This window comes from Phasianus colchicus, chromosome 9 (genome assembly GCF_987193195.1).
Source record: "Phasianus colchicus chromosome 9, bPhaCol1.hap1.1, whole genome shotgun sequence".
Classification (NCBI taxonomy): Eukaryota; Metazoa; Chordata; class Aves; order Galliformes; family Phasianidae; genus Phasianus; species Phasianus colchicus.
The window spans coordinates 16965424-16992356 of record NC_143444.1 but is presented as its reverse complement, the minus strand read 5'-3'; the positions used below and the strand labels follow the sequence as shown (position 1 = coordinate 16992356).

The 26933-nt window shown below is 39.5% G+C and overlaps 1 protein-coding gene across 3 annotated transcripts in view; it reads right to left on the bottom strand.

Annotated features, from left to right (window-relative positions):
* Positions 1 to 26933, bottom strand: part of TGFBR3 (transforming growth factor beta receptor 3) — a 127329-nt gene that overhangs the window by 84486 nt on the left and 15910 nt on the right. For all 3 annotated transcript variants that reach the window (XM_031614808.2, XM_031614809.2, XM_090146369.1), the window contains one exon: positions 20116 to 20289. In XM_031614808.2, the coding sequence (XP_031470668.2) occupies positions 20116 to 20191 (76 nt within the window). In that variant the 5' untranslated portion in view covers positions 20192 to 20289. The remainder of the gene's footprint in view (positions 1 to 20115; positions 20290 to 26933) is intronic.

The window sequence follows — 26933 nt, the reverse complement described above, 5'->3', positions numbered from 1 at the left end:
AAAATATATGCAGACACATTCTAGAGTATGGTGAACAACAGATCTAACTAAGGTGACTGGAAGCACTTACCTTCTCTTTCCACGCATGTCAGTTTAGCCTCAGAAATCTCTCCCACAGTGACATTTTTGCTTAAAATAATTAAAAAACCCTAATTACCTTAGCTTTCAAGCTTCTTTGTAAGTGCATACACAATACCATAAATCACACATATACCTAATTACCTTAAGCTAAATAGTAAGCTTCTATATTAAAACAACTCTGTGGGCATCTGACAATGCTTATAAGGAACAGTATCAGGTAACATCTTTGAAAGCTCTTTTTCCTCTTGTTCTCCAAAGTCCACATGCTAGAATCTTTAAAATAGGACTTTAAATACTTACTACCAAAAGCAAAATTCAATTTCCTGCTGTGGGACAAGGTCAGATACAAAAAGATTTTAACCCTCAACAAGACAAGCAAACCATTGCAAAAACAAAAAAGGAAGGTCTACTGAAACTTGCAGCTGCATTTTCTGTTTAAAACAGAAGCACCATTAAAGCAGAGACACAAACTACCTTAAAGTTACCACGGCAATAGCTCTTATCCATGCTGCTTATCCATTGCACCCTAATCCCTAGAGTTATCATTTTTGAACCAGGCGAGCACAAATTGTGTTGGCTGATTGCAGCCACAATGGCCCACACAGATCAGCAAAACCATGAAAACTCTTCAAGACAGCAAACAGCAGGGATTTGGCTTAGTATATTCAAAAGCACATAAAACAGCAAACTCTAGCCATCCGCTTAAAAGGATGACCCTCACACAATCTTAGTAATGAAAGATAGGGCATGTGCTTGCGTGTGCTGTACAGTTATTGTCATCTTTTATAACTATTCTTAACTTGTGCTTGAACATCGAAAATCTAATCTATTATATATCTCCTTGAGGTGAAAAAGCCAGAAGACAGCCATTTAAAAAAAAAAAAAAAGCAACTGTCTGCAGAAATCCAGAAATCACATTTCTTTGTGCCCTGGACATGGAAGCCCTTGCACCACACATCCCATGGGCAGGTGAAGGCAGAAGCACTGCAGCTTAGTTGCACAACAGGGTGAAGTCAGAGGCGGATGCAGCAGCTGGGAACCGTGAACTGGAGCAGAGGTATGAGCTGAGCTGTGCCAGGCCCTGGTGCAGGACAGCTGGTTGGTGGATGGCAAATGCTGGGCTTGGCATCCAAGTGCAGATAAATGAGGAAGGCTCTGTGCCTCACCTACACAGGATGCACCTCCATTTGTATGACATTTGGATGACAGGGACAGACTCTAACGAGCAAGTCACTCATGATGGCAGATCTGACAAATCTGTACATATATAGCTACTGGTAGAGGAACGCAAAACCACTGAAACTTAACGCTACAGGTTTACGAGACATGATGAATCACCTAACATCTCACCATAGCCAAAACCATGTCTCACTCCCTCCAACTCTTCTTCCCACCAACACTTCCAGCATCTTGAGCCCATTTTGATGCTCAGACCCACTTTCCCCAGGAGCTGATTCACTGCACTAATATTAAAGGAAACTAACCTAGCAATAAAGGGACAAAGCAGGCTTCCATTAGGTTCTGGTGCACAGAACAGCAGGGAGGAAGGCTCAAGGAGCACATAGGCTAGTTCTCTCTGAGTGCAGGAGGCTGGTGTGCAACCCCGGGCCACACATAGCAAGGCCTGCCCTCTCTGGGCAGCAGGCAGCCAAGTCAGTACACTTGAAGGCACCTGCAAAACCACAGACTGAATGCAAAAAAGACCTTCCTAGAAAGAAGAAGAGGTGTTTATTTTATAAAACCTGCTGACTGGGCAAATACATTTTCCTTCCAGTCCCCGATCAGCACACAACACCACTATCAGAAGCCCCCATGCATTTGCACTTTGCAGTTTTGACTAAATCATTTCAATGGAGAAGACAATTAACCACAGTTTAGCACATGCCTTGATTAATAAAACAGGCTTCATGCAAAGGATTGCTAAGGTATATAATGTCAATGTGATAGATTTGGAGAATACATATTTTGAATAAAAATATAGTAAAAACGAGAGAAGTCAAACTTAAGTCATTTGATGTTGTTTGTTCCACTTTTAAAAAGCACACAGAAGACTTTTGGTTTTGAGCATGAAAGCTTTTCCTGAAGTGATGTTGTGCACTTTCAGCATTACTAAACTCACTCTTTAGGATGGCAGGACACTGTAGTCACAAGCCAAGGCCGCTACTGCTTCCCTCCCCAGCCTTCCTGCAAGGTTAGCATCTCAGACAGTGAGGCTGGGGCTGCAACCTCCTTCGGGGGTAACTACAGCACCTTTCAGCATGTCCCTCTCCTCCTCACTTCCTGCCTTAAGCTCCTGAAAACAGCTTGCAGCTACACTGCAAAGATCATCTTAGATGTAGTAGTAATAGATCAGAAGCGGGAGAAGTCTGAAGTTGGAATGGTTTTAGTCTTCTAGTAAATGAATATTTTGTAACTTCAGTCATTTAGACATTTTGGATCCCATGGCACAGCCCTTCTGATACCATAAAGTTACTTTCTCTTGTAGAAGTAACCTAACGCACTGTATTCAGATGATTTTTTTTTTTTTTTTTTTTTTTGAGACTGACAGCACTGTCAGATCCCTCATCCATCAGCCTCTAGTCAAAGCTAGTTCTACTTGCAGCTTTCAGGGTGGCGGGAAGGGGATGGGTTCTTTTAAAAATAAGCTAAAAATGAGGATCAGACCATTACAATCACTGCTCTGATTAAACAGAATGTGAGTTAACCCCGTTTGGTTCACAGATTTTAATAATTACCACATTACAGCAGTTTTTAATATGACAAAATGCATGATTTTGAGATTACAGATTTTAAAACTACTGCATGTCTCTGTATCAGCACATCACCTGTACCTCAGTGTCTGCATACCTTCTGCCTGGCTGCCTGTAGGCTCATGCTAAAGTGAATCAGCCTGTAGTGCACAGAGGTAGTCAGTCAGAGCCAGCATACGCAGACCAGAAAGCCTCAATCATCAGCACAGAATTAGAATGACAAAAGTCACATCCATTTCCACTCTTCATTTTTTACAGTGCAAGATGATTTGATACAGTTTGCTTGGTATAATATCTAAATGCATGTTTTTTTTCTGATATTCTTCTGCTGCTTCTATAAAACTGTCAATATTCAGATAATCAAATAAATAGATCTGCTCTTAAAGCCAACTGTTTTTGGGTCATAGATAAGTAAAGTAGAAACTGTCTTTGTTTTTTCCTTCCAGAACAGGAAAAAGCTGAACCTTGTCCTCTAATAAGGCTGATTCAACAGGATGAGTGGAATACAAGCACAGAGGTCAAGTGGCCTTAGAAATCCTTCTTCTGATCCTCCACACGAAGGGGTTGGCAAAAGCCACAGCAGTAATACCTGAACATTAACAAGCTCAGTGCTTGCACCACACTCTGACAACAGGTTCTGTGTAAAATGTGATGTTACATATTAAACACAGTTCCTAAGCTAATACTCAAATGTGATAAACAACCAACCCTCCGCTAGTCTACAAGCCATTTCACCAGAATTCAGCACTGCCATAATTACCATAAAACAAGATGCTCTGAACCCAAAATTCCAAGTCAAGCTATTAGCCCGCAGGACGATTTTTTCAGAATGGTTTCTTTCAGTGATTCAGGGATCTGAAACTTTTGAAATGTTTCATCCTAGCAAAACAAATGCAGGTTTTCAAAAGATGTAACTATCATTTGAAGAGCAACTTCACATGTAAGGCAAATAGTATGCACTAGCTTGACACAGTGGCTGTATTTTCTCCTTTTATAATCTGTTAACATTACTACCGTTAATTTATAAGGCAAAAGAAATTTAGCAGTTCAAAGAGTGAGTTTGTCCTTAGGCAAACAACTCAGTGGCTTTTAAATGACAGCTCAAACTAACTCTATTTATCCAACACAGCATGTTCTCTTTGAATGCTTTATGTTAAAAACACCACTTAAGAGTTAATCACATCTTACTAAAAAAAACATAACAAAACAAAATTTAAAAAAAAAAAACCCACACACATCCAAAAAACAGGCATCATGGAAGAGAAACTGAAGATGGGAGTATGTAACCATACAACTCCCGGCCAGAGCTCTGCAATAGTTTGCAAGTCACAGGCCCTGCCCTGGTCTTCTACCCCTTTGAACATTGCAGTGCAGCCACAAAGTACAAAACCCCCAGAAATGGGAAGCAACAGACTCACTGACTCTACTTAAATTGAAGTCTCAGTATGATTTAAGGAAAACCTGAACTGGGGAATTATTCCTTAACATTTACCAAGAGAAGGACAAAGAGGCTTGCCATTTCTCTTCTACCAACCTTCTCCCTTCTTTTCTTGCCACTCAAATCCTCTATCTACTTCTCTGAGCTACTACAGTAAAAGTTAATAAAAGCGAATTTTTTCATCATCAGCTACACCCTGCTACGTATTCAAGAGCACCTTTACCAGTCTTTGCTTTCTACTTTTTTCATGATAATCTCTTTGGGGCAAGCATCACTTGTACCTTAGCAAAAGGATATCTGTTCTGTCTCTTGATTTGCGAGCATCCAAGCACAGCTATTCCTATCCGCATAAACATCACGTATCACCAGGTCATCACAACAGAAGCCCATGCTGCAGGAAGACAAGTGTGATGTGTTTTAACAGACAAGTGTTATCTCATTCAACCAGAGACTACTGTGCTTCCAACCAAAGTATGAACTGACACCGTGAACATCATACGAAACCAACTACAGGATTTAAAGAATAAAAATGATTATACGCGCCAAAAAAAATGCTTAGAAAGCATCCTGAAGCTTTACTATAGTATTCAACTCAAGAAACTACTGTCTTAAGGATTCTCTGTCCACCTTAATACTGAGTTTCAGGCCCCTTGTTAGGCCTAGTTCAGTAGAACTCAGAAAGCTACGAGCAGTATTACAATATTAAAAACTATTTTTTCTTACATCAAGTTATCTGTGATGTTAATTGCACCATACACATTTTTTAAATTAAAAACTAATTAAGATTGTGTGAAAATTTAAATATTTCTTTCCCTGTTCTGAACTGTGGAGATTCCTTGGGGGTTTTGTTTTTCTTTTTTTTTTTTTTTTAATGAGAAGTTCTTTTTTGGGGTAGTACACACTATCAAAATCAAGTTGAACAAACAGCTGAAGGTCAGTACCCAGTTGTGCTCATTATCTTATTATATAGCCTAATGCTGTAATGTGTTTGCTTCCGGGATGTGATAATTAGCTTTGTGCTCGTTTGTTTTTCCACAAAAACATGGAGATACCGGAATCTTTTAAGGAAACAGTGAATCATTTTGGAAGGCTGTGTGCACTAAGAGTTGAAGTTACAACCCTTCCTAGATCTTAGAATTTAATGGCCTCAACTTCACAAAGGAAATCTGCTCTCTTGGATCCTGCTTTTAGGAAAACAGCTCCAAGAGAACTATACCAATAAACCGGAATTTTCTGCTTAGGAACATCTCAACATAGAACATTCAGAAAATGAAAATTCATTCTAAATAAACCACAAAATCCACAGAAAGACCACATGTTTTCCTTTCCACAGAGGATTAAAATAATGGCAATATACCTGCAGCTTAATCAAGTTGGGGCCAGTAAGTATGTGTACTGTAACCCAGCCAAGCGCTGAAATCATTACCTTAAACCCAGCATATACTCTGAACACTTTAGCAACACATGCTGCCTTCAACTCCCATTGAAATCTGTAGGTCCTTGTGGGGATGCTGGGGTTTTTATTATCTCACAGGGTCAAACTTTTAGCCCTTAATCAGGCAAGAATCCAGATGAGGTCTATGGGAGATTTGCCAGAGAAAAGATTAAATGGAGAGTGAGAAAGGATGACTCTAAACAACTTGGGAGCAGATCTTTATACAAAACAGAGAGCACACATATTGCACGACTGATTCATAGGGAGTAATCCGGCTCACACAGATGGCAGCCACATGCTGCCATGGTTTGGCTGTATATATCCTACACTTGCATCTCTCATTCGTTGATGAGAAAAAGCAACATCACTGGGCGAGCATGGTTTTCATCATCTAAAACATAAATTTTGATAGTGAACTGAGTGCTGAGATTTTCAAAAACCATGAAAATAATCATAAAAAAGTTCAACTGTAAAATAAAACACTAATCGGCCTTCCTGATCTTCTCTACCCTTCACTAGAAATTAAATAAATCCTACAGCAAAACAAAGTCATTCTCAAAGAGCAGGAAATTTTCTTCAATTGAGAAATCTCTCGCAAGAAACCATTTGCTGTATCAGTCAGCATCTTAAACAAATCCCTAATGTCTCTTTCCTTTTCCCTTGTGGTAAAGTTCTGTTTAAGGAGTTTCTTACCAAATGCCACCACTAAAGTGTCGTCTTCTACCCAGGAAAAAAATTCAAGTCCAGCTTTTAGAGCCTCTTTCTTTCCTTCCAAAATACAAAATGATTTGATCTCGCTCTCATAATTCTTTCCTTTATTAAGCATGTGTCCACTGCTCTGTGCTCTGTACATTTCTGACAAGGTCGTTTAGAGAAACACAGAGATGTGGTTCTGCAAGAGTTAATGGCATCCACATTTTGTTAATGCACCAACCATCTGCTTGTTAACTGGAACCAAGAAGAGCATGCACATCGGCAGTTCACTGTTAAATGCATTTGCAAAACTATTAATAAGTTGAAAATAATTTAAGTCCGAGACACGAGTACAGTAAATACTCTCAAGCCAGCATCAGATACAAAAGGAGAACTAAAATGGCCTCTCACACAATCACAATGGCTCTTCACCTTAGCAAATCTTACCGGCTTTTACTTTGTTTGTTGTCATCTTTGAAAAGAGAAATTGAAGAAAGGATGCCCTACATTAACAGCCTGTATAAGGCACATATTGGAATGTCACTGCTGCCTGAGAAAAGAATCTCAGAAACTCAGACCAGACTCAAGTTTCAGTACCAGTTACAGAATTGTGTCACAGATCAGTAGAGGTTGGAAAGGACCTCTGGAGATCACCTAGTCCAACCCTCTGCTAAAGCAGGTTCCCTTCTTCAGACCCCATGGATGTTGCAATCCAACTCACTCTAAGGTAGAGTTCGACACATGCTTCACGGTTTGCCTGAAGAAGTCCCAGAGCTCTCTCGCACTGCCAGTGGCAGGGGTGCACAAAGGGGCTCCCAGGGATGGCGGGGGTTGTCAACTCAGTCATCTTCTCCAACAGAAAAACCTCCAGATGCTTCCAGAACAGCCAAACAAGACAAAAACACAGGTAGACTACATTTTGTCGCACTGGCCACAGAATAATAGTGAGCTCTAAAGGAGAAACTTTCTTGCCACATTAATTCCCTGGAACTAGATACCTCAGTGAGTCTTTTCCATTTCAACAAGGCATACAACAGCCCTACATACGGTGCGAGTAACGAGAAATCTTACAGTGAAACTTTCAAAGTGACTTGGCATCATGACACTAACTCATGTTTTCAAGTACAATCAGTAAAGTACAGCATTATTTGGAAAACAGTCACTATCCTGGAACTTACTAGATGTAAAATAACTTTGCAGTGGAGTCAGCAGGCTGTGGGGCCTCACGCATGCTTTGTATGCTTTGAAACAGTCCCCAAGAAAGGGTATTAAACAAGATGAGTAATATATCTTCCCGTCAGACACAAGACACTTAAAAACTGTCACTGAGTCAGCACGTGCAGCAGCAGTTTGTACTGTGAAAGTTGTTTTGCTGGAATTGGTAAGAGTCTGAAGGCGACCCTTGCTATGCATCTCATGTACCCAGATTATTATTTTTAAATTATTACAGTTACTTTTGTAGAAGAAAGTAACATTTAAACGGCCCATTTAAATGGATCCATAAGCAGTATTAGTTTTTATTTTGACGGACAAACAAGAGCTCGTGACCATCTGCCTAATCTGACAGAAGTTGGAAACTAAATAAAAGGTAATTTAAACAAAAAAAGCAAATAAATGACCCTACACAGGATCTGGTAAAGTTACTGTAAGTCTCCTTACACTGTTCAGTTTCAAAAGGAAAAGCATGTAAATGTCAATGCTATTGGTGGTACAATGGTGCATTTCCTTTCCATAATGCATCAAATTTCATTATTGGAAGCTATATTAAGTTGGCAAATCCTTCTTGCAGATATAGTTACATTGGTCACATGAATTTTTAAAAAGCATCTGTCAGTTCTACTTTTAAGTTAAGTGGTGTAGCTATGCCAGCTACATTCTTTTTTGCCACATGCTTCATTTTTGACAGGGAATGTTTTACTTAAGGGTTGATGTCTAACTGCCACCAGGTGAACCACAGATCAACAGATACTCAAAAGACTCAAAGACAAAACTTTGATACCATGCTTCTGTAAGAGGAAATTCAGTTTTGATCTAGAACAAACATAGGCTGCTATAGAAAAGGGAGGCCCTCCTGCTTCGGCCACCCACCGTCAAGGGTGCTCCTGTGTTTGCTCTAACAATCATGATGGTGCAGGGAAAACAAACAACGCTTCTGGGGCTTCAAAAGCTCTCACATGAGCAATGGGAGCCAGGTTGAAACTTGTTCTTCCTATCAGCAGTCCAGTGGTAAAACTTATATCCACTTCCATGCAGTTAAGAGCCATTATTTTATGAAAATTTCGTAAGATTCATGGTGATTTTCTGCTCGTACAGTCCACGGGCAATCCTAACATTACATCACTGAAAGAGAAATTACTTGGTCAAGTGTAAGCTCAACTGCATAACTGCTTGGAAAAAAATATATATCCCTGCTAATCGACTGAGGAGTGGTATCAGTATTTTCTAATGGGACACCAATGACATCGGATACAAACAAGTAAAGAAAGAATCATCACAGTATGTGATTTCAGTGAGGCCACCACAGACCGAACTCATAGTAAGAAAAAAACAAGGCAACCCAGTACAGCAGCCCCACTGCTCTCAGCCCTACTACCTGCGTCACAGGATTGGATGGAAAAGAACAAAGCTCTTCTCATGCACAAATTACCTTTTCTTTAGATAATAAGGCTACAGCAACAAAACAAACTCAGAAATAAAGCATGCAATCGTATTCTCATTTACCAGTAATTTAACTGCACTTAGTTCCAAAAGTAATGCCTCCTATTTGTACCCACAGAAACTACAACAAATACAGAGAGCATAATAACAATATTTGATAGAGCAAATTCTCAGCTACAAAACACTTTTCCAACACAGCCACCACCATTAGTTATGCATCGTCACCAGCAATTAACAAAAGTCTGCATGCTGCGCTCATAAACAGGCTCATTCAGCAAGCAGCAATGAATGTCAGTGGGTGCCATTTTTTCTGGAGGGAGGAATCCAGTGAGACATCTTTACTCCATCTACATTTCCATGCCATTTTGACAAAGTGCCCCTCTGTCACATGGCAACAAAATGTAATGAAATATTGGTGGGAAGGTTGAACCTCTACTCACCAACATTCACCTCTGGCCCTGTGAGCTAACATCATAAAATAGTAGGCATTACTTTCAGAGCAGCCCTTGTACAATTAGTAACAGTTTAGTTAACCACCTAAAACAGTTGACTACAGTTTTCATGCACCCATAAATGGGAAGAGAGACCACACATAATCCACAAACATATAACTAAACTGTTGTTTAAAAAGTCTGTACCAGTTGCTGTGCGTATACATTAGGGGCTTTACAAAGGCATCAAATGCTAGTTAGTGTTGGGATCACACTAAACAAGAAAACAGACGTCTTAGATACAGACAGATTCAGTCAGGTACTAGACACAGGAGGAAGAACATACTCCAAGGAAGAGAGAAACAAAGCATAGCACCCATTGCAGTCATAGTGTCCCACTGAAAGGAAGTAATAACGCGTGTCTCCTCGCGTGCACTACAGCCCTTGCACAGCAGGTTTCCACTAAATCTCTCTAAGTGTACTAGTGATGTACAGCACAGAGAACCTATCTAGAAGTAGATAAGGAGAAAACTCCAGCAAACCTGCGCATCACAAATAGAGGAAAAATATCAAAGGACTTCTGACTAGGACAGCTGTGTTCCGCCTCAGGAAACAAACTCTAGGATTAAGAAGAAAGATGACCTGTGCTACACTGCTCTAAATTTCATGCCACAACATAATCCTAGAGTCATGTCTTATGACCATATCTGTATCAGACACTTACTGCCTGGTTTAGAACAAGATTAAAGGGCAGAAGATACAGCAACTGCGCGGGCAACTATGATGTGAAAAATCTTTCCTGTTGCAGTAGCTCATAGCCATAAAGGAGTAATCTGAATCCCCAGAGAAGTATTCCAGCAAGGAACCCCACCAATGAGCACAGGGATGCCAACACAACAGGCTGGCATAGAGATTAAAAATAATCACATCCCTTCTACTGGATTGGAATGTCTCCAGTTTCAAAAAATAACTGAAAGCAATTGGAACAGGGAGAGAAGGTAGGTACCAGAACTGTACCTACAATGAGTGACTGAGTTAATTCAGTCAACTACATCAAAACAAAGTGCTTTATCTATTGCACTGATAAATCCAGTCCACTAGGCCAAAAAGCATTGTTTCATTGTTCAAAAAATGTTCCCTTATGAACCCAGATTTCATTCTACTTTTTCACTGAGCAATCTAATAAAATCATAGACATACTATGCAGTTGACCTAAAAAAACATCTTCAATGCATTATTATTTCTCTAGAGAGGGGGAAAATACATTCTAGGACTCCTCGAGGCCAGAAAGAAAAAAAAAAAAGATTTGTTAGCAATCTCTTTATCTGAAATCTCAGACAGCTTTTGGTTGAATACTTTCATATAGTCATTCTATGATGTTGAAACAAACAAAAGTTAGCTGTTTAGTTTTTTTCCCTACACATAGGAAGATTTTAATAACACCATTAAGCAGCTCAATGCTCAGAACAGTTTCATTAGAATTCTTTTCTCCTGAATCATACTAATAAAATTCAAGTTCAGCCTGATATTCATAGCGCTGACTTACAGGCTTCTTGCTGCAAATGTAGCTTTGATATGCTGTAAATGTAATGAAGACTAACATGTCAGTAACTTTCATTTTTAGAATGATTTTACTTGAAATCCATCATCCCAGACTGCCTTAAACATCAATTTATTAAAAAAAAAAGTCTCTAGAAAATTTACCAGCAACAGAATAGGGTGTTTTTCTGAACAGTTTTTTTTTTTTTTTTTCTCCTGCTACTGATATGAAACAGTCCTTGCTCTGAGTAATTCAGTAATATGGCTGAGTTTTTTGTTGTTTGCTATTTCAGTTGTGTTTTTGCCTGTTATAGAAAGTATTACTAAAGTCATCTAGCTAGCCTTCTAACAAGAGACACTTGTGAAGCACTTACTTAGGTGTTATAGCTCAGGCAATTGTAATCTTTTCTTAAAAAAAAAAATTCTTCAGAGAGTTCTTCTCATGATGCATATTTTAGCTCTTACTTCTACCCATGATGATACATGTTATCAGAGAGATCAAACATTAGCAGTGAGGGAAGGAAAAGTACTACTTCAGTAAGAAAAAACAGCTACTACTGGCATACTTCCAGAAAGCAGCCGAGACAAGTAATACCCACAGTAATCTCTAAAGAGCTTTCTTGCCTTTTTTTTTTAATCAAATACTTCTTACTTTTTCAGCTTAAAAGTGAAAATGTTCCATAGAACAAATAATTGCAGCTTTGAATTCATTAGTGCTACGAAAGGAAGTTTTCTAGCATTTCAAAGCAGGAACTGTGGAAAACTAGCAACCTTTTAAAGAATATGTAATTAACAAATCACCTCTAAAGAGGTAGAGTGCCTTAACACAAGAAACTGAAGCCACGTATTGAATTTCTAACACGTAACTCAGACTACGCATGGATTTCCCACCTGCTGTTGCAATCTTTCCTCTAATGATGCAAGAGTCATATTTCACCTGAAAACCCTTTTCCCTTCAGCAAAGTAAGAGTGGTCTCACATTTCCCCCATCCACTTGATTCAAGTCTGACTTGTTCTCCTTTCCATAAAAATGATTGATTCTCTTTTTAAATAAGAGTTGGAATGGCAGAAGAAGAAGAAAGAAAAAAACAGCAGCTCAATCAGTTAAGACACTCCTCAGAATATTATAACTAATTTATGGCTTGCCAAAACTTCAACCAGCTTGCTCCTTATCTGAGATCAGAGAGAACTTCTGTAGTTCAGCATCCATTAGTCTAAACACAAGCAAGAAAGGCAAAAATTTTGACATAACTTTATATAAAGGCTTTGTGATTTTCATGCTCCAAAAAAGGGCATGGAGAGATTTTGAAGAATTAATAAGATAACTGCAGTTGGGACCAATGTGATCCAAGCACTTGAAAGCTATGACGTTAGTCCTTCAAACAGTCCTGCATGGAAGAAGACAGGACAGAACACATCTGTTTTAAGTATCAAGAGACCAAGACCAGGAGATGAAATAACTCATGGCAAGATCACAGAGAAAGTCACTAATCCAAATATAAGCCTTTCATCTTCAGTCAAGAGCCAGGGCTTGCAGATGACTCCTGCCTTCAATCCACCTGTGGCCTCCAGAACTAGGGGCAGCACAAGAAACGTAATGCAGCCGGCAGCCCAGCAAACTCAGACCCTGCCCATGGCCAAGGACAGCCTGCAGCCAGAGGGAATTGCACTGACCGCCTACAGTACACACCCCGCCCTCTCTCAAGGGTCCTGCAGACACAGGCATTTGCATTTAGTCACCACGAAGAATGAACACATGCACACCAAATCACAGGGCAGCTGCATGTTGGCTACATGAAAAGCACACGTCAGTCCTAGGGCAGAAGGCTCCACCTCAGCCCTCAGCCAGGGCAGGCACCGCCCTGAGCCATGCAGGGTAGAGTCACTAACCAAGGCACCAAGCAGGCCAAAAAGTGCTGGTACATCTCTCCTGGCTAGTCATGTTCCCAGAGCTTCACCACAGAAGCCTGGAGTGAGCCATAAAGCATTCACACCATGATGTCTTTTGCTATCTATCCTATGAGAATCTGCATGAAGCCTCACTCACTCGAGCTCTGAGAGCGAGCAGGCAGCCTGCTCATCAAAAGTACCTGACATCGTACAGCAGGGCCACAACAAGGGCATGGAAAGGCAGCTGAGACCGCAGGCTACTGTGGCAGAGGAGAAGTAGATAAAGAGATCCTACCAAAACTCCCTGCAAGGCACGTGCATCTCCTCACATACAGCCTCAGTCACATCTGCCTGCTGCCCAGAAGCCAGATATTCAGTGAGCAGTTGTCTGTTCTGTGCTGCTTTAATCACAGCTTCTTTGGAGACAGTAAAGCTGTTTCAAAATCATGTCAGTGTAACTAAAAGCAAAGCAGAGCTCCTGTAATAAACTTCAAACTTTTGGCGGACCTGGACACACCAGCTCAGCCTATGCATGTCAAGATGCTAACACAAATGAAGAAGTGAAGATAAGTAGAAAAATCAATTATTCACCTGTTTGTGGCAGCACATATTAAACAAAAATTAATAAATAGTAATAATAAATGCACAGGGAGAAGGAGAGGGGAACAGACAACAAAAAAGTTCCAGAGTAAAGTAAATCTTGCTGAAAATGTAAACAGCAACAAACCTCAAAGATGTTTCCACAGCTTACTGCTGAATGGCTCTTTGTGCTCCTCTATGCACTGCTTCCCATGATGAAGGAATAAATATATTCTCAGGTTCCATCTCTGACAGTTAAAATCCCTTTTTTATTAAATGCCTATTAGTAAGTCCCATAGTGTTGCAGTTGCCAAATAAGGGAACAATAGCTCCATCTTTTACAAAGTACACTTAAAAACATAAAGAAAAGCACACTGTGCTTGAAACAGTTACACTTCACAAAATTATTAAAAACCTTTGCTTTTGTCACCTGGGGTCAAAATTTATCCTTGGTGAAATTCCATTGACAGAGAACAAGCTTACACAAAAGAGGAATCCAACCCAATGCCTCCAGGTAATGAAACATTGCACAGCCTCTGTGCTAATTTTTTTTTTTCCTACTCCACATTCATCTCTCCTCTGACTTATAGCCTGAGGAATTTCAGTTCCTTTTATTATCATTAGCACCAGAGAATAAATGCATTTCTCTTCTGTGAAAAGTAACATACCTGGTCCTTACATTCTCTTTGTACAATAGGAAACCAGCATAGAAACAACTGTGTTGACACATGCAAATATATTTAAGTGGAAAAGCCTATCAAAGAAAATGTGTTCTAGAAACTCAAATTTTCCATGTGAAAGCAACAACTGTGTATCTAACAACGTATCCTCCCTTTCTTGTCGAGACATCTAGGATCACACTGGGGAATGCTGGGTTTTGAGGCACTACAGTCCTTGAAGCCTGATTTTTCCTGTCTTGTGTCAACAGATAGAAGTCTGTTGTTTGATGTTTGTACATGCCCTGCTTAGTCCAAATTACAGAAGTTATGTTATTCTACAGCAAAAGAAAATACCAAGCACAAAAAAAAAGTGAAGGCAAGCAGATTCAAAAGAACTATGGGGTGAATAACGTTAAGGCCAGCTGAGGTCATTTGATGGGAGAAGAATTTTAAAACAGATATGAAAGAAAATAATGTTTTAAGGATAAATACATACTAGTCAGAAGGTAAGGAATGAGGTATGTTCCAGAGTACCTACTACTTCACCGAAGATATGACATGCTCAGGAAACTTCTGTATCTCTCTTTGGTATACTTGTTTTTCGTCAATTAATAAGCCCTTTTCACTTTATCATCGAGATTAAGGGGTTGTGTTATTTTTAAGACAAATGACAAATGGAGAAGCTAAAACAGCATTAACAAGGGCCTGTAGTAGAGGAAAGGATATTTAAAGATCTACAAGCAAAATCCCAAATCCCAATTCCCTTCAGAAAACAGAAGAATTATTTTTAGCGTAGTATTTATAAAATTATTATGTGATGCTTATAACTTCTTAAAGACTAGTTTCTCTTAAATAAGACATAATAAATTTGCTTGGAAAGACAAGGATTAATGTCATTCAACATACAACACCTTAAAATTTTCTGTATAACTGTTTTTCATCAGTTGAATGCTATCCTCCAGAGATGCTCAGTAATGCTACCATTTGCCTGCATCCATATAATTCAAGCACTGCATTAAGGGCTTGATATTTCTTAGAATTCCTTTGGCATCATCCAGAGTCAGTTTTAATCAAAGAATGAGACTTTCAAATTCACTTATAAATGTTCTGCTTCAGCAAAGCACTTAGACATACACTCAGTTGTTTTGCTGAATCGGGACCTACAACCCCTCCACGTGGGTGCAGTGTTCAGAAACTCAACTGTTTATAGCTACAGAGTCTTGCTGATAAAGGAAAAATGCAGCCTGCTGACTTCCAGCAATTCTGGGGCTCTTCTGAAATATATAGCCTTTCTTTGTATCCAGGCACTTCAAGTTTTCCAGAAATTTGTGGTTTTTTGAAGATAAAAATACTTTTTAAGCCTAAGTCACAGAGAAATGACACCAGATCTGATTCACTTGAGAGACAGACCGATTACATTAAGAAACTAATGTACACAAGAGTAGATCACCAAACAGCAGAGCTGTCAGTGGTTCCTAATTAGCATTTCTCAGAACCGAGCGATGAGCCCTTCTTAAAGGAGCACAGCTGCTCTCTTCCAGCCCTGCTGGTGCACAGCATGGCAGAAGCACCAGAACAGCACAAGCCAGGTGACACACAAACCATCTGCTGCTCCTTCAGCTCCTCTTTAAACACTGAGTCCAACTTCCTTAGTAGACTCGCTCATGCAGATGCTTGAGAGGTAGAAATTACTGGGCAGTGTTTCAAGGCAGGTAGAGGTTGGTTATAGCAATAATGAACTAAAGGAAGAGGGAGGTAGAGAGTAAAGTCTTTATGCATTTGATGTCAAAACTAGTCTGCGCTTTACTTTAATTCTAATAATTTGAGATTAAACCTCTGTTCTCATTCTCTAGCCACAATTTAAAGAAAAAACCCTACACCTCTGGCAACAAATATTTATAGGGAAAATAAAGCCAGTACCTTACATCTGGGAAATATGCAACAAACATTGTCCAAAAGGGAAGGAAATTTGTGCAACTCCTATTTTCTTCCAATCACGTCCTTACCTTAAGAGTGGAAGGACTTTCTATTGCACTTTGAAGACTCATATATTGCTTTCACAGTGCTCAAGGTTGAGGGAAATTCTTCTTAAACAAAGAAAAGATGCCATGATAGGGCCAGTTTCTTCCTACTGTTAAGCTTGCAAATAGGACACCCATCATCACCATACCTAGGGGCACTCAAGACTCAAGAGATCAGGATACAACCAAATAGCACATTGAAATTTTTGACAATGAAGCACATGCTCTGAACACAAGGTCGCTCATAAGAACAAGTACACAGAGACACACACAAAAAAGTGAGGGTAACAGTATAGTAGAGAAGGAGGGAGTAGGGCTGTTGAAAGAAAACCACAAAGGCAGATGTAATAAGAGAAGGAAAATCTATAAGTTTATATAAGAGGACGGATAAATTGTTCAACATATATCCACTTATAATTCAACTCCTGCAGTCTCTCCACTGGCCTGACCACAACAGCATCACAATGAGACACATCTACAAGGTAAGCACAGGGAACACGAAATATTTGGTGGGCCAGAGGAATGAGAACATAGCCGCATGGGCAACTTTTGGTCATATCAGACACCATGGCTCCACTGCTTTGTCCACAGCAGGGACAATTTGCACTGCCCAAAGATCTACTTCAGACTGCACAGACCCACAGTCTGCATCACTCTGTTGTTTTATTGTAAAGAGCTAGGCAATATGTTAAGACAGAAAAAAAAAAAAAAAAAGAGATCCAAATTTTAAAAAAATGCTTCCCACTCTCTTAATAAAAGCTACATCATCGAACGTGGGGCCCTCAGGCTCTAGGACAGGTACACATTTCAATTTCTCTAAGGCTTTTTATCAAGACATCATGCACCCAACAGCACAAATTTGCTATTAAGTAAATGTTTCAGTCTTTAATCTAAGCTACATTAGGACTGCATATTTTTACCCTCAAGACTACAAAGCTAGACTTGCTTATGAGGTTACGCATGGCTGCAGCATGTGCAGTTCTTAGAGTCTAGGTGAATTTCCTACTGCAGGTTGGTTGATCTTTGTTCAAGCACACTTCAAAACTCTAACTCCTTCAGACAAGCAGATAGTTTGCCAGCAATTCTCCTCACCATCCTGCTCTGGACTTTCCATTCAGAAGAAAAATCCAGGTTTTCCTCGCAGTATTTTTCTGTACAACTGAAGCAGCAGAAATACCAGACTACAAGAAATCAGCACACAGGGTGGAAGTAAAACAGATTCATATAAGCATTTAGATATGTACATCTCAGAAGTAAGAGGAAGTAGAGAAAAAACATTATTTGAATATTTATATAAAACCATTTCCAAAGCAAAAAGCAGTGAAGTGCATTCCTTAGTTGATTAGCATAAAGAATATGCAGCCTTTTAGCTCAGATTTGAATATGCATCTTTGTGCATTGTGACATCTAACTCAGTTTTTTGTTGTTGTTGTTTATTATATATATTTAACACATAACTACTTGAAAAAGCAAAATGAAAAGCAATGGAGATTCTGCCTAGAAGATTCACTGTATCTGAAAAGATAACAAAGCTGAAAATATTAGAAGATGAGAAACGAGATCTTCAATATCAGTGGGGGACTAACAAAAGAAAGGTTTGCTCTCCAGTATCAGTAACTACTTAAGAAACAGAGAGGAGGCTGGAAAAAAGCTCAATATATAAAAATCAACACCCCAGGGAGGTGGCATGCTGCCCCCTGCCTCCCCCAGGCCTCACCACAGGCATGCAGGGATTTTATTTATACTTCTCAGTTTTATTTATATTTCTTAGTTTTATTTGTACTATGGGAAGTACTAGTTTGTTAATTATTCAGGCTTGATAAGGGAGAGTTCTGTGCTCTGGTGTTTAACAGCCAAGACTGTGGTACCCTGGCCATCACACTGACAATAGCTCAGTCATTTGCCACTGCTTTTTCCACACTGAAAACACACTGCTTGCTCCCATCCCCATTTCACTTATAACCACAAACTCTCTCATTGACTTCTGTGACTGTGAAGTTTAATTGTTTACATTAACAGGACTTCATGACTACTAACAGGAAAACATTGCAAAAGCTCTCTTTTAATAACCTTCATAGAGCTGTCCTTCCTCAGTTGTAACAGTATTTGCTTCATCTCAATCTCTACTCCTCCTTCAGCACAATCCATCAGTTCCTTATGCTTGTATTTTACTGTAATCATGATACATTTTAAATGACCCTCCTCTTTCTCATTAAGAAATTACTGAAAAATGAAAAAGTACAGATCAAATCCAAAACCCACTGAGCAGGCACAGCCAGAAACCATGACAGTAGGACTTCCCTCTATCTTCTTCCCAACCAACTGACCCCACTACTCCCTTCTTTTCTTCTCTTATTCCCACACAGATAGTGGGAAGGATCTCCAGAAGTGAATCAACTTGGAAGCTAGCCCTGCTCAGGGCAGGGGGCTGGACCTTGCAGAGGTCCTTTACAGCCAGGAGCATTCTATGAACATTTCATGAATAAGCATCTAATCAGATCCATGGCAATTTTGATTTTGAAATAGCTGTCAATGGAGTAAAACACAGAACTTGGAAGTAAAACCAAAAAGAAACGTAAGAGTTTGCAAAAGAGAGAGATGCTAAGGTACACTGGTTAACTTTCTCATAGTAGTACTGTATTTGATAGCACCTTTAAAGTTGTGTTTTTAATTAAAGCTGGCATTAAGCAATCTCAACAATAAAATGGAACCGTGGTTGCTATGAACTAGAATGCAGTTTTTATTTTCTACACTGGTACTTTCCCTTAAAGTAGATTTTTCATGAATTGACAATGACTCAGAGTCACACAAAGTAATCCCTCCTGAGCCAAGATCAGCATTCATACCCTCAGCTCAGGCCACAGACACTCTGACACGCCCTGTATTGCTAAAAGTTCATCTGTAATGAAGCTATTGCAAAACGTTAACATCATGTACTATTAAATAATCGAAGTTACTAATGCTGGACGGATGCCTTCAGGAGGTCAGCCCCAGAGAAAGTCCCACAAGGTTTGAGGGCTTGAAACAACATAAATTTCCATGCTGATGGTGAAAGGAAGCCAAATTGTAACATATTTAATTGCTCAGCCACATCTCTTCCAAAGCTGGTCATCTTTTCCACAATGAGGACATCTCAGATTTAAGAAAGTCTTCTGTCCACTGTCCACTTTTCCCACTACCTCATTTTGACTGACTATATATCCACTTGGCCGCTTCTCCAGCAATCCATGCTGTAATCAAACTGGACACATAAGAGGCTTCCCCTTGTAACCACAGGAAGAACTTTGACAAACAAACATACTCAGAAGAATCACTTCAGCACTTGAAGAAACTTCAATATAATCTTGGTACTTGAAGTCTACAGATCTTTCTCGTTTATCTGTCACAAGTTATTGCAACATAGAGTTATAAAAACCCCTGCTGAGGACAAGATGCGCAACAGGCACAATCCCCATAAACGACAATGCATCTTCCTAGCCCATAAGACCTCCAGTAACACCAACAACTTTCAATAGAAAGGACTTTATCGTCACCATTGACAGTTAACTTTGAAACGGACCAGACAACCATCAGAAATGACATAGGTGAAGTTTGTCCCATAGGAGAAGAAAGATGCTTTCAGTGCTCTATTACAATATCCCTCAGGCTTACTGGTCAGGAATTTTTGTCTAATTACTTTCTATAAACTAAACAGTCATAATGTAATTATAGATTGGACACCTTGCAGGAAGCACTAAGCTGGTATGTATGTTACTACTGCAGTTCTTGAATGGTTTTAATTGGGAAGATAGCTGCATGAAAACTTTTACAGAAACAGCATTTCACACACCGTCACACCAGCTGGCCTATGTTTTTCCACTGTTAAGCCCTACTTTTGATCAATAATTCTGAGTATATACAATAAGTTACACTGAATGAATGATTTACATAACATCACCTACCTGCATCTGCAAAACACAAAATCATCAAAGCAAACACAGGAGTCACACAACTTGAAGACATTTTTGCAAACGCCATCTTCTTAAATCAGCTCGTTCTGTAGCTCTTCATGTAGATTTACTTTCTTTGAAAACTGTGGTGTGCTTTGAAATCAAATCTTCCAGACTTCTAATTGCCTACAGAAAGAAGTAAAAAAAAAAAAAAGAACAATGTAAATACAACTTACAGTTACTAGCTATTGAAAATTATCTCTCTTGTAATAAGAGAAATAGAATTCCCTTCCTCAAGAGAGTATTGGAGGAGCGCAGTTCATACTGCCAGACAGCCTGGGCAGTGGTAGCCTAGCACTCTTTCCCCTCTGCACTTGAGCACTTCTTGGCAGTCACTGCTCTTCAGTATCATGCACTGTGCAAGTGGTGATCTTCTTGGAAGTGAAAACCCAGAGTTCCTTTTGTCAATTAAAAATTGTCTTGCTGAAGCCTGGAAACAGCATTCAGTCTCAGACAAGCTTATTTTAACTCTTCAAATTCCCTAGGACACTTAAATATTCATTTATTTATCTGTTGCTACCTTTATTACACCAAAGAGAAATGTTTCATGTGTGCATTAGCTGGTTTATGGGTAACATGATAAATGTGATTCATTTCTCAGCATAACATATTCTGAAATCTTCTCAAGATCAGTTGACATTAACATTTCCTAACATTTAAAGAGATTTCATTACTTGATGTACCAGGCCGTTAAAAATAAACAAAAATCTTGGATGTTCTGAACAAATAAGTGACAATACAATGGATACTTGCAAACACTGGAAAACTGTAAAAACTTCTGATCAAATGCACACATTTTTATGGGGAAATAAGTGTAATACATACAACATCATATTCCACTTTTTTTTTTTTTAAAACCTATCTCCAGCAATCTAAATGTCTAGAATGAGACCATGGGCCAAGTAGGTTGGGAATGAAAACATTGATATCACATTCAATCAAATAAAATCTCATACACTTTGCATCCTTAACAGGTGCCCTGTTAACATGCTTCTTGCAGGATGGAAACACAGGGCACAAGGGAGGAGCCAGGTATCCAGTACAACATGGGCTCCACGTGGCCCACTCTCAAGCTCTGTGTTCCCTCATAGAAGCAGTCTGACTTGCATTTCCTAACAGTTCTCAGCACACAGAATTTCTGATTGAAATTCTAGAACTGATACATTCCAATGCATAATAGCAACGAAGGAAGGGAACCCCCTAAAGAAATGGTAACTCCTGTAATTCTAACAATTGGAGCTCATTCTAGGGAAAACAAGTTTACTGCAGACTCTAAAGAGGGACATTCATTCCTTTGCACAATGAACAGGTCTGTGTATCTTCAAGGGAAAAAAAAATCTGGAGAAGGATGAACAGACACAAGCAATGCTAGAGACCAAAAACAGCTCAAAACAGGAAAACCTCAGAAAATCACAGCTTCCCTGGACAACTTACAGGGCTTGTAAAACTAATTCATCCTGAACCTACTGGAAGCAATATGTGAGTTCCCAGATACCTCTTGTTACACACAAACACATACACCAAGAATGTAACTTACACAGCTAAACTCATCAAATCAAAAGGGAAACTGAACTTTGCGGTAAATTAAGGCCAACCTTTATTAAAGGGAAATGAATTGTCGACAGGAGTGTTGGACAATCCTTTAAACACAGAAGCTTTGAACACGAAGATCCAAATCAAACAAGTTTAATGCCAAAATGGCAAGCCATAAGGAATTTGTGGTAGATACTGAACATCATTTGCGAAGTCAAATATGAGCTGGAATCATTTGTTGCTACTTCTTTAGAAGAAGAGAAACCTTAATGTACTCAGAGTATTTGGTTGTTAATTCAACTTTTAAATGCTGCCATAAAAACAAATGATAAACACAGCATATCGAAAGGCTTCTAGCCACGTTGCCTTTTGTGAACTCTGTGATACTTGCAGGTCCCCTCCAACTCAGGAAAGTCTATGACCCTATAAAAGATCATCATAACACACTGAAAGAGCAAATAGGCAACAAACGAGCATTCAGAAACTTGATGAAGTTACACATCAGTAGCTCAACACTGAATAAAAGGGAAAACAAAAAGAGCAACTTGAGTACATTCACTCGGTAACACACTAAATAGGAACGCACACGATATTACTCAGATAACTGCCATCAGAACAAACCTCTCGTTCTTCAGTGACATTTTTATAACTTACACAGTCATGCAGAAATGAGGAGTATAGAGAAAGAAGTAAAGATAAAGCTGTGTTACTAGGAACAGCTGAGCATTCCATTCTATAGTAGGTATGCTATCTACCTACGTATGCTAAAATGACAAGTTCAGATTCAGCAATGATTTGGGGCAGATTATTTAAAAGGGGAAGAGGATACATACATACTTCCATTCGCAAGAGAAAAAGAAAAGAATGATATTTTATCCTTGCCACCCACCAACCAAAACATTTGTAACTCAGAGCTGACAGTGTACAGACCAAAAGCCCTAACCTTCTCTTCAATTCTGCCACATCAAAGACTGAAATAATAAAAATTAAATGAAAATTAGAAAGATCTTCCTGAAAAATGAGTTCATTTGCTTGAAAATAAGCATTCACAGAATTAAAAAGGAGGGAAAATTTCACCCCTGGAGAAATGTGAAATGTGAAACTGACAGCAATTTTCATGAATTTAGGAACTCCCAGCAACACAGATGTCTGGAATAAGGCAAGTTAAGTCAAGTACAGACAAGTATCTGACTAATAATTAACTTAAGAATAAACCTACCAAGCATACAACTTGTCAGTATTTTGGAAAACCTGATCATCTGTCAACTGTAAGCCACAGGTCCTCAACAGCTAGCTCAGCAGTTTCAGAGAGGGTACCTAAAAGAAAAAAAAAAAAAAAAAAAAGAAAGAAAAAAGAAAAAGGCACCACAGAAGAAAAAGGGGCACAGAAGAAAAAGGTTTGCCTTGCACATTTAATGTGGTTTCTTACTGGAAACAATGTGTGCTCACAGCCCACAAAGCCAACCATACTCTGTGTCACATCAAAAGCAGCGTGAGCAGCAGGCCAAGAGAGGAGATCCTCGCCCTCTCCTCCAACACACCTGGAGGACTGCATTCAGCTCTGGTATCCCCGGAACAAGAAGGACATGGAGCTGTTGGAGCAGGTCCAGAGGAGGGCCACAAAGACGTTCAGAGGACTGGAGCACCTGCCTTGTGATGCCAAACTGGGAGTCTGGAGAAGGCTCCGCAGAGAACCTACAGCAAGCCATCATTCAGTACCTAAAAGGGACCTACAGGAAAGCTGGAGAAGGCTTTCTTACAAAGGCACATAGTGACAGGACAAGGCATAATGCTTTCAAACTGGAAGAGGGTGAATTTAAACTAGATATTCTGAAGAAATTCTTATGAATTTGTTGAGGCACTGGCACAGGTTGCCCAGAGAAGCTGTGAGTGCCCCATCACTGGAGGCATTCAAGGCCAGGTTGGATGGGGCCCTGGTTAGCCTGGGAAGATGTCTCCACTCATGGCCTTAGGTCCCTACCATCACAATCCACTCTGTGACTCCATTTGGCAACCTATAATCACTAGCATCCTGGTGTTTTGACCAGTATCAGTCTTCCACAAGTCAGCTATGAAGGTTTACCTGTATCATCTGACAGTATCAAAGAGAAACAAAAAAAAAAGAAAATGTGTGCTCCAGTGCAAAACATGGCACATTCTGCATCAGTGTGAAACCTCCTGTAGTTAAAGAATACACAAAACCTGCAAATGAGGAAAAGTTAATGCAGTCCAGTGAATGGTGGGATATTTTCTTTGAAACAAGAGAAGAAAGCTGTGCAAAAGGATTGGGAGCCTAAACTATTTACCCAAGAAATAAACAGAACTCTTAGTTAATTTGAGATTCAAAAGAAATTTCCAAGAGAACCATCTTTTCCTTTGGGGTATATCTGGGTAGCTATTTTTGCAACTGAGGTCATGAAAGGGAATATTAAAAGTATAATCAAAAAGTCCTGATGAGGAAGTGGAAGAAGATGACATGAGGCCTTCCGGATTACTAAACATACTATTTTCATCCCTATGTTCTAAACTACTACAAGCTGTAAGAAAGGTGGACAAAAGAGGGCATCTGAATCTGGAGTCACTGAAGACTCACGGTCAAAGAAGCATAGCCTGGTAGGAACATTTTTTGCTGGGGTAGAGGCCACTAGTCATGATAACAATGAGGGCCTAAACACTACGAAAGAGCTGCTTCACTGAAAAGTATCATTTTGCAGATGCAATCAGGAATGAGTGCTATTGAGAACATCAGGAAAAACCTTAAGGGAAGATTTCATTAGGTTTTAAAGATGACTGGGGAAAATGAGGGGGGGGGGGGGGGAAATGTATGATGAAGCACATGAGAGGAGGGAAAGAAGAGGAGGAAATATGAAGCATTATAGTCTGTCCATCAGAATTTTGATGCATAAAGCTTTGCTCAGAATCCCAATCTTCTGTGGAATTTTTAAAGCTATCCTTGGAACTAGAAAGTTACCTTTAATGCTACTACATGACCAAAGAATTCAGAAGTTGGAAGCATGCTGTATCCTCTTAAAAACACCATTAATAGAATGGATTTCTCAGTCCTCACTGGCGGGAAATAACAGAATCTAAGGCTTTACAGAGCAGGAGTTCCCCATAGTCATTGCCAGATGGGGTTCTTATTGCTTTACTTTTCCCCTTTTATTTCTTTTCATTTAAGCCTTTTCCCTAATAACCACCATTTCTCCAATCACCACCAACCTTCCCCACAGTTCTTCCCTTGCCTTAGCTCTATCATCCTCCTTGTCTAATCTTTTCCTTCACTGCTTGAAGAATAACTTCCACTTCCTCTCCTCCTTATCCACATGGACTCTTCTATTTCTGTCATCTTTCTGTGCACAATGCCAAAGGTGACACAGCTCTCTACAAATGCTTCTGTGGCAAAGCAAACCAGAAATCTCTAAACCACGTCAGAAGTCCCACTGAAGTGAATGGGGATGCTTGAGTGAAGCCAGCAGGATCTGTCCCTTTGTGTTGTTTTGCTATAGCAACGCAAACCCAAGTCTCTATGCTATCCAAGAAGGCCTTCACAGCCAAAGCTTTTTCACTTTTTGTTTGTTTGTTTTACGCATGGCAACCATTTCGTTTATTTAACCAATTTTTCTCCCACTTGCCCATGCTGGCTCACCACGTGAATGCAAGAAATACATACATTCCATGCATAAGTAATAAAAGGCAATCATTTGTAATCAAGTATGCCTATGCTCAACAAAAATTTCACAGATGGTTAACTACACGAGCAGTTCTATAAACTTAGCCATAGAGCAGTTTTGGAAGAGTTTATAACTCCATTCCTATTAAATATGCATTTTAGCAGATTCCTTTTTTATTAGATGACATTTATCCTCTGTCGATTCTGTGTGATTTGTACATGCACAGGTTGAAAAGCTGACTAATAGGGTTAGCAAATATTAATGTGGGATTGAAAGTTTCTATGTATTTTTAATGCCTCTGTCCAAAGCATATACATAAAGTTCCACCATTGAGAACTGAAAACAGTAACTCACTCATAAACTATTAAGGGGATAGATTCTGGTTTAGAAACATCAAAGTGGTTTCATTTTCAGGGAATATATGAATAGTAATAAAACCAAATATCCTGACATATCAGAAGCCCAGGGAAAAAGTAACTCTGATGTCCTGCAGTTCACATGCTGCTGTGCTTGTAATGGGACATTTCAACAAGTCACTGTTAAAGGCTATGGGAACTGGACGAGTGCCAAGGGAAGATATTTTATGCCATTTAGCAATTGTGCCCCTCAATTCTGAGTGACTTTTGTTTTAACATTTCATTTATTTATCTTCATATTAATGTATTACAATGTACCTTGCCACAAAATATACATAAATCAGTCAATAAAACATGTGAAACATATTTCACCTTTCAGCAACACATTACTTAAGTTGACTTGATTACCTGGTACACATATTGCCCACTGCTGCCAGGAGACTGCAGTTTGGATAATGGTGGCTATTCTTAATATAATTTCATAACTCATTTTCCCTTCAGCTTCCCAACAACACTTCCTTAACCAGCTGATTTTAATTGCTGTGAGTTCAGATCAGAAAAGTAAAGTAATGAAACCAAACAACACAGAAGCTTGAGCTAAATAATCACTGTATAGCATAGCACAAAAGCAAAAGACAGTTTACAGAAACAGGATAAAAATCAATGGTTTGTATGTTCCCAGGACTTCCCTTCCCCCAGACCCAGTGAGGTATGCAACTGAGTCTTTATGAGCTCAGGGGCAAGGCTGTACTTAAAGTGTAAACAAGAGAATAGCCTCTTGCAGGATCAGGATGTAGGAGGGTTTCAATAGGTGGAAGGGAAGGAAGTGCACTCAGCCGTCTTTTTTAGTGGAAGAAGTACACAAGATTCTTCCTCAAGGAGAGACTACAATGCAGATTCCCTTTTAACAAAAGCAGAAATTCCTAGAGATTACCAAAAGTCTACGGAAGGGAATACACATGGCACAGGAGACAGAGTTTAACAGCAAGGCAAACATTCTATGCGTAACTGGAGCGGTGAATCAGAACTTTTCTACTTTCACACAGCCTTCAGGGACAGCCTACATCAGAGGGTCTCTAAGAGGAGCACAGAAAACAAGAGGTTGGGAGGCTGAGCAGCTGTTAGGCTCAGTGGTTCAAGCAACCTGGAATCTAGTACCAGCTTCAGCCACATATTTTCCATGCAACTCACAGAAAGCCTCATCTTTCAC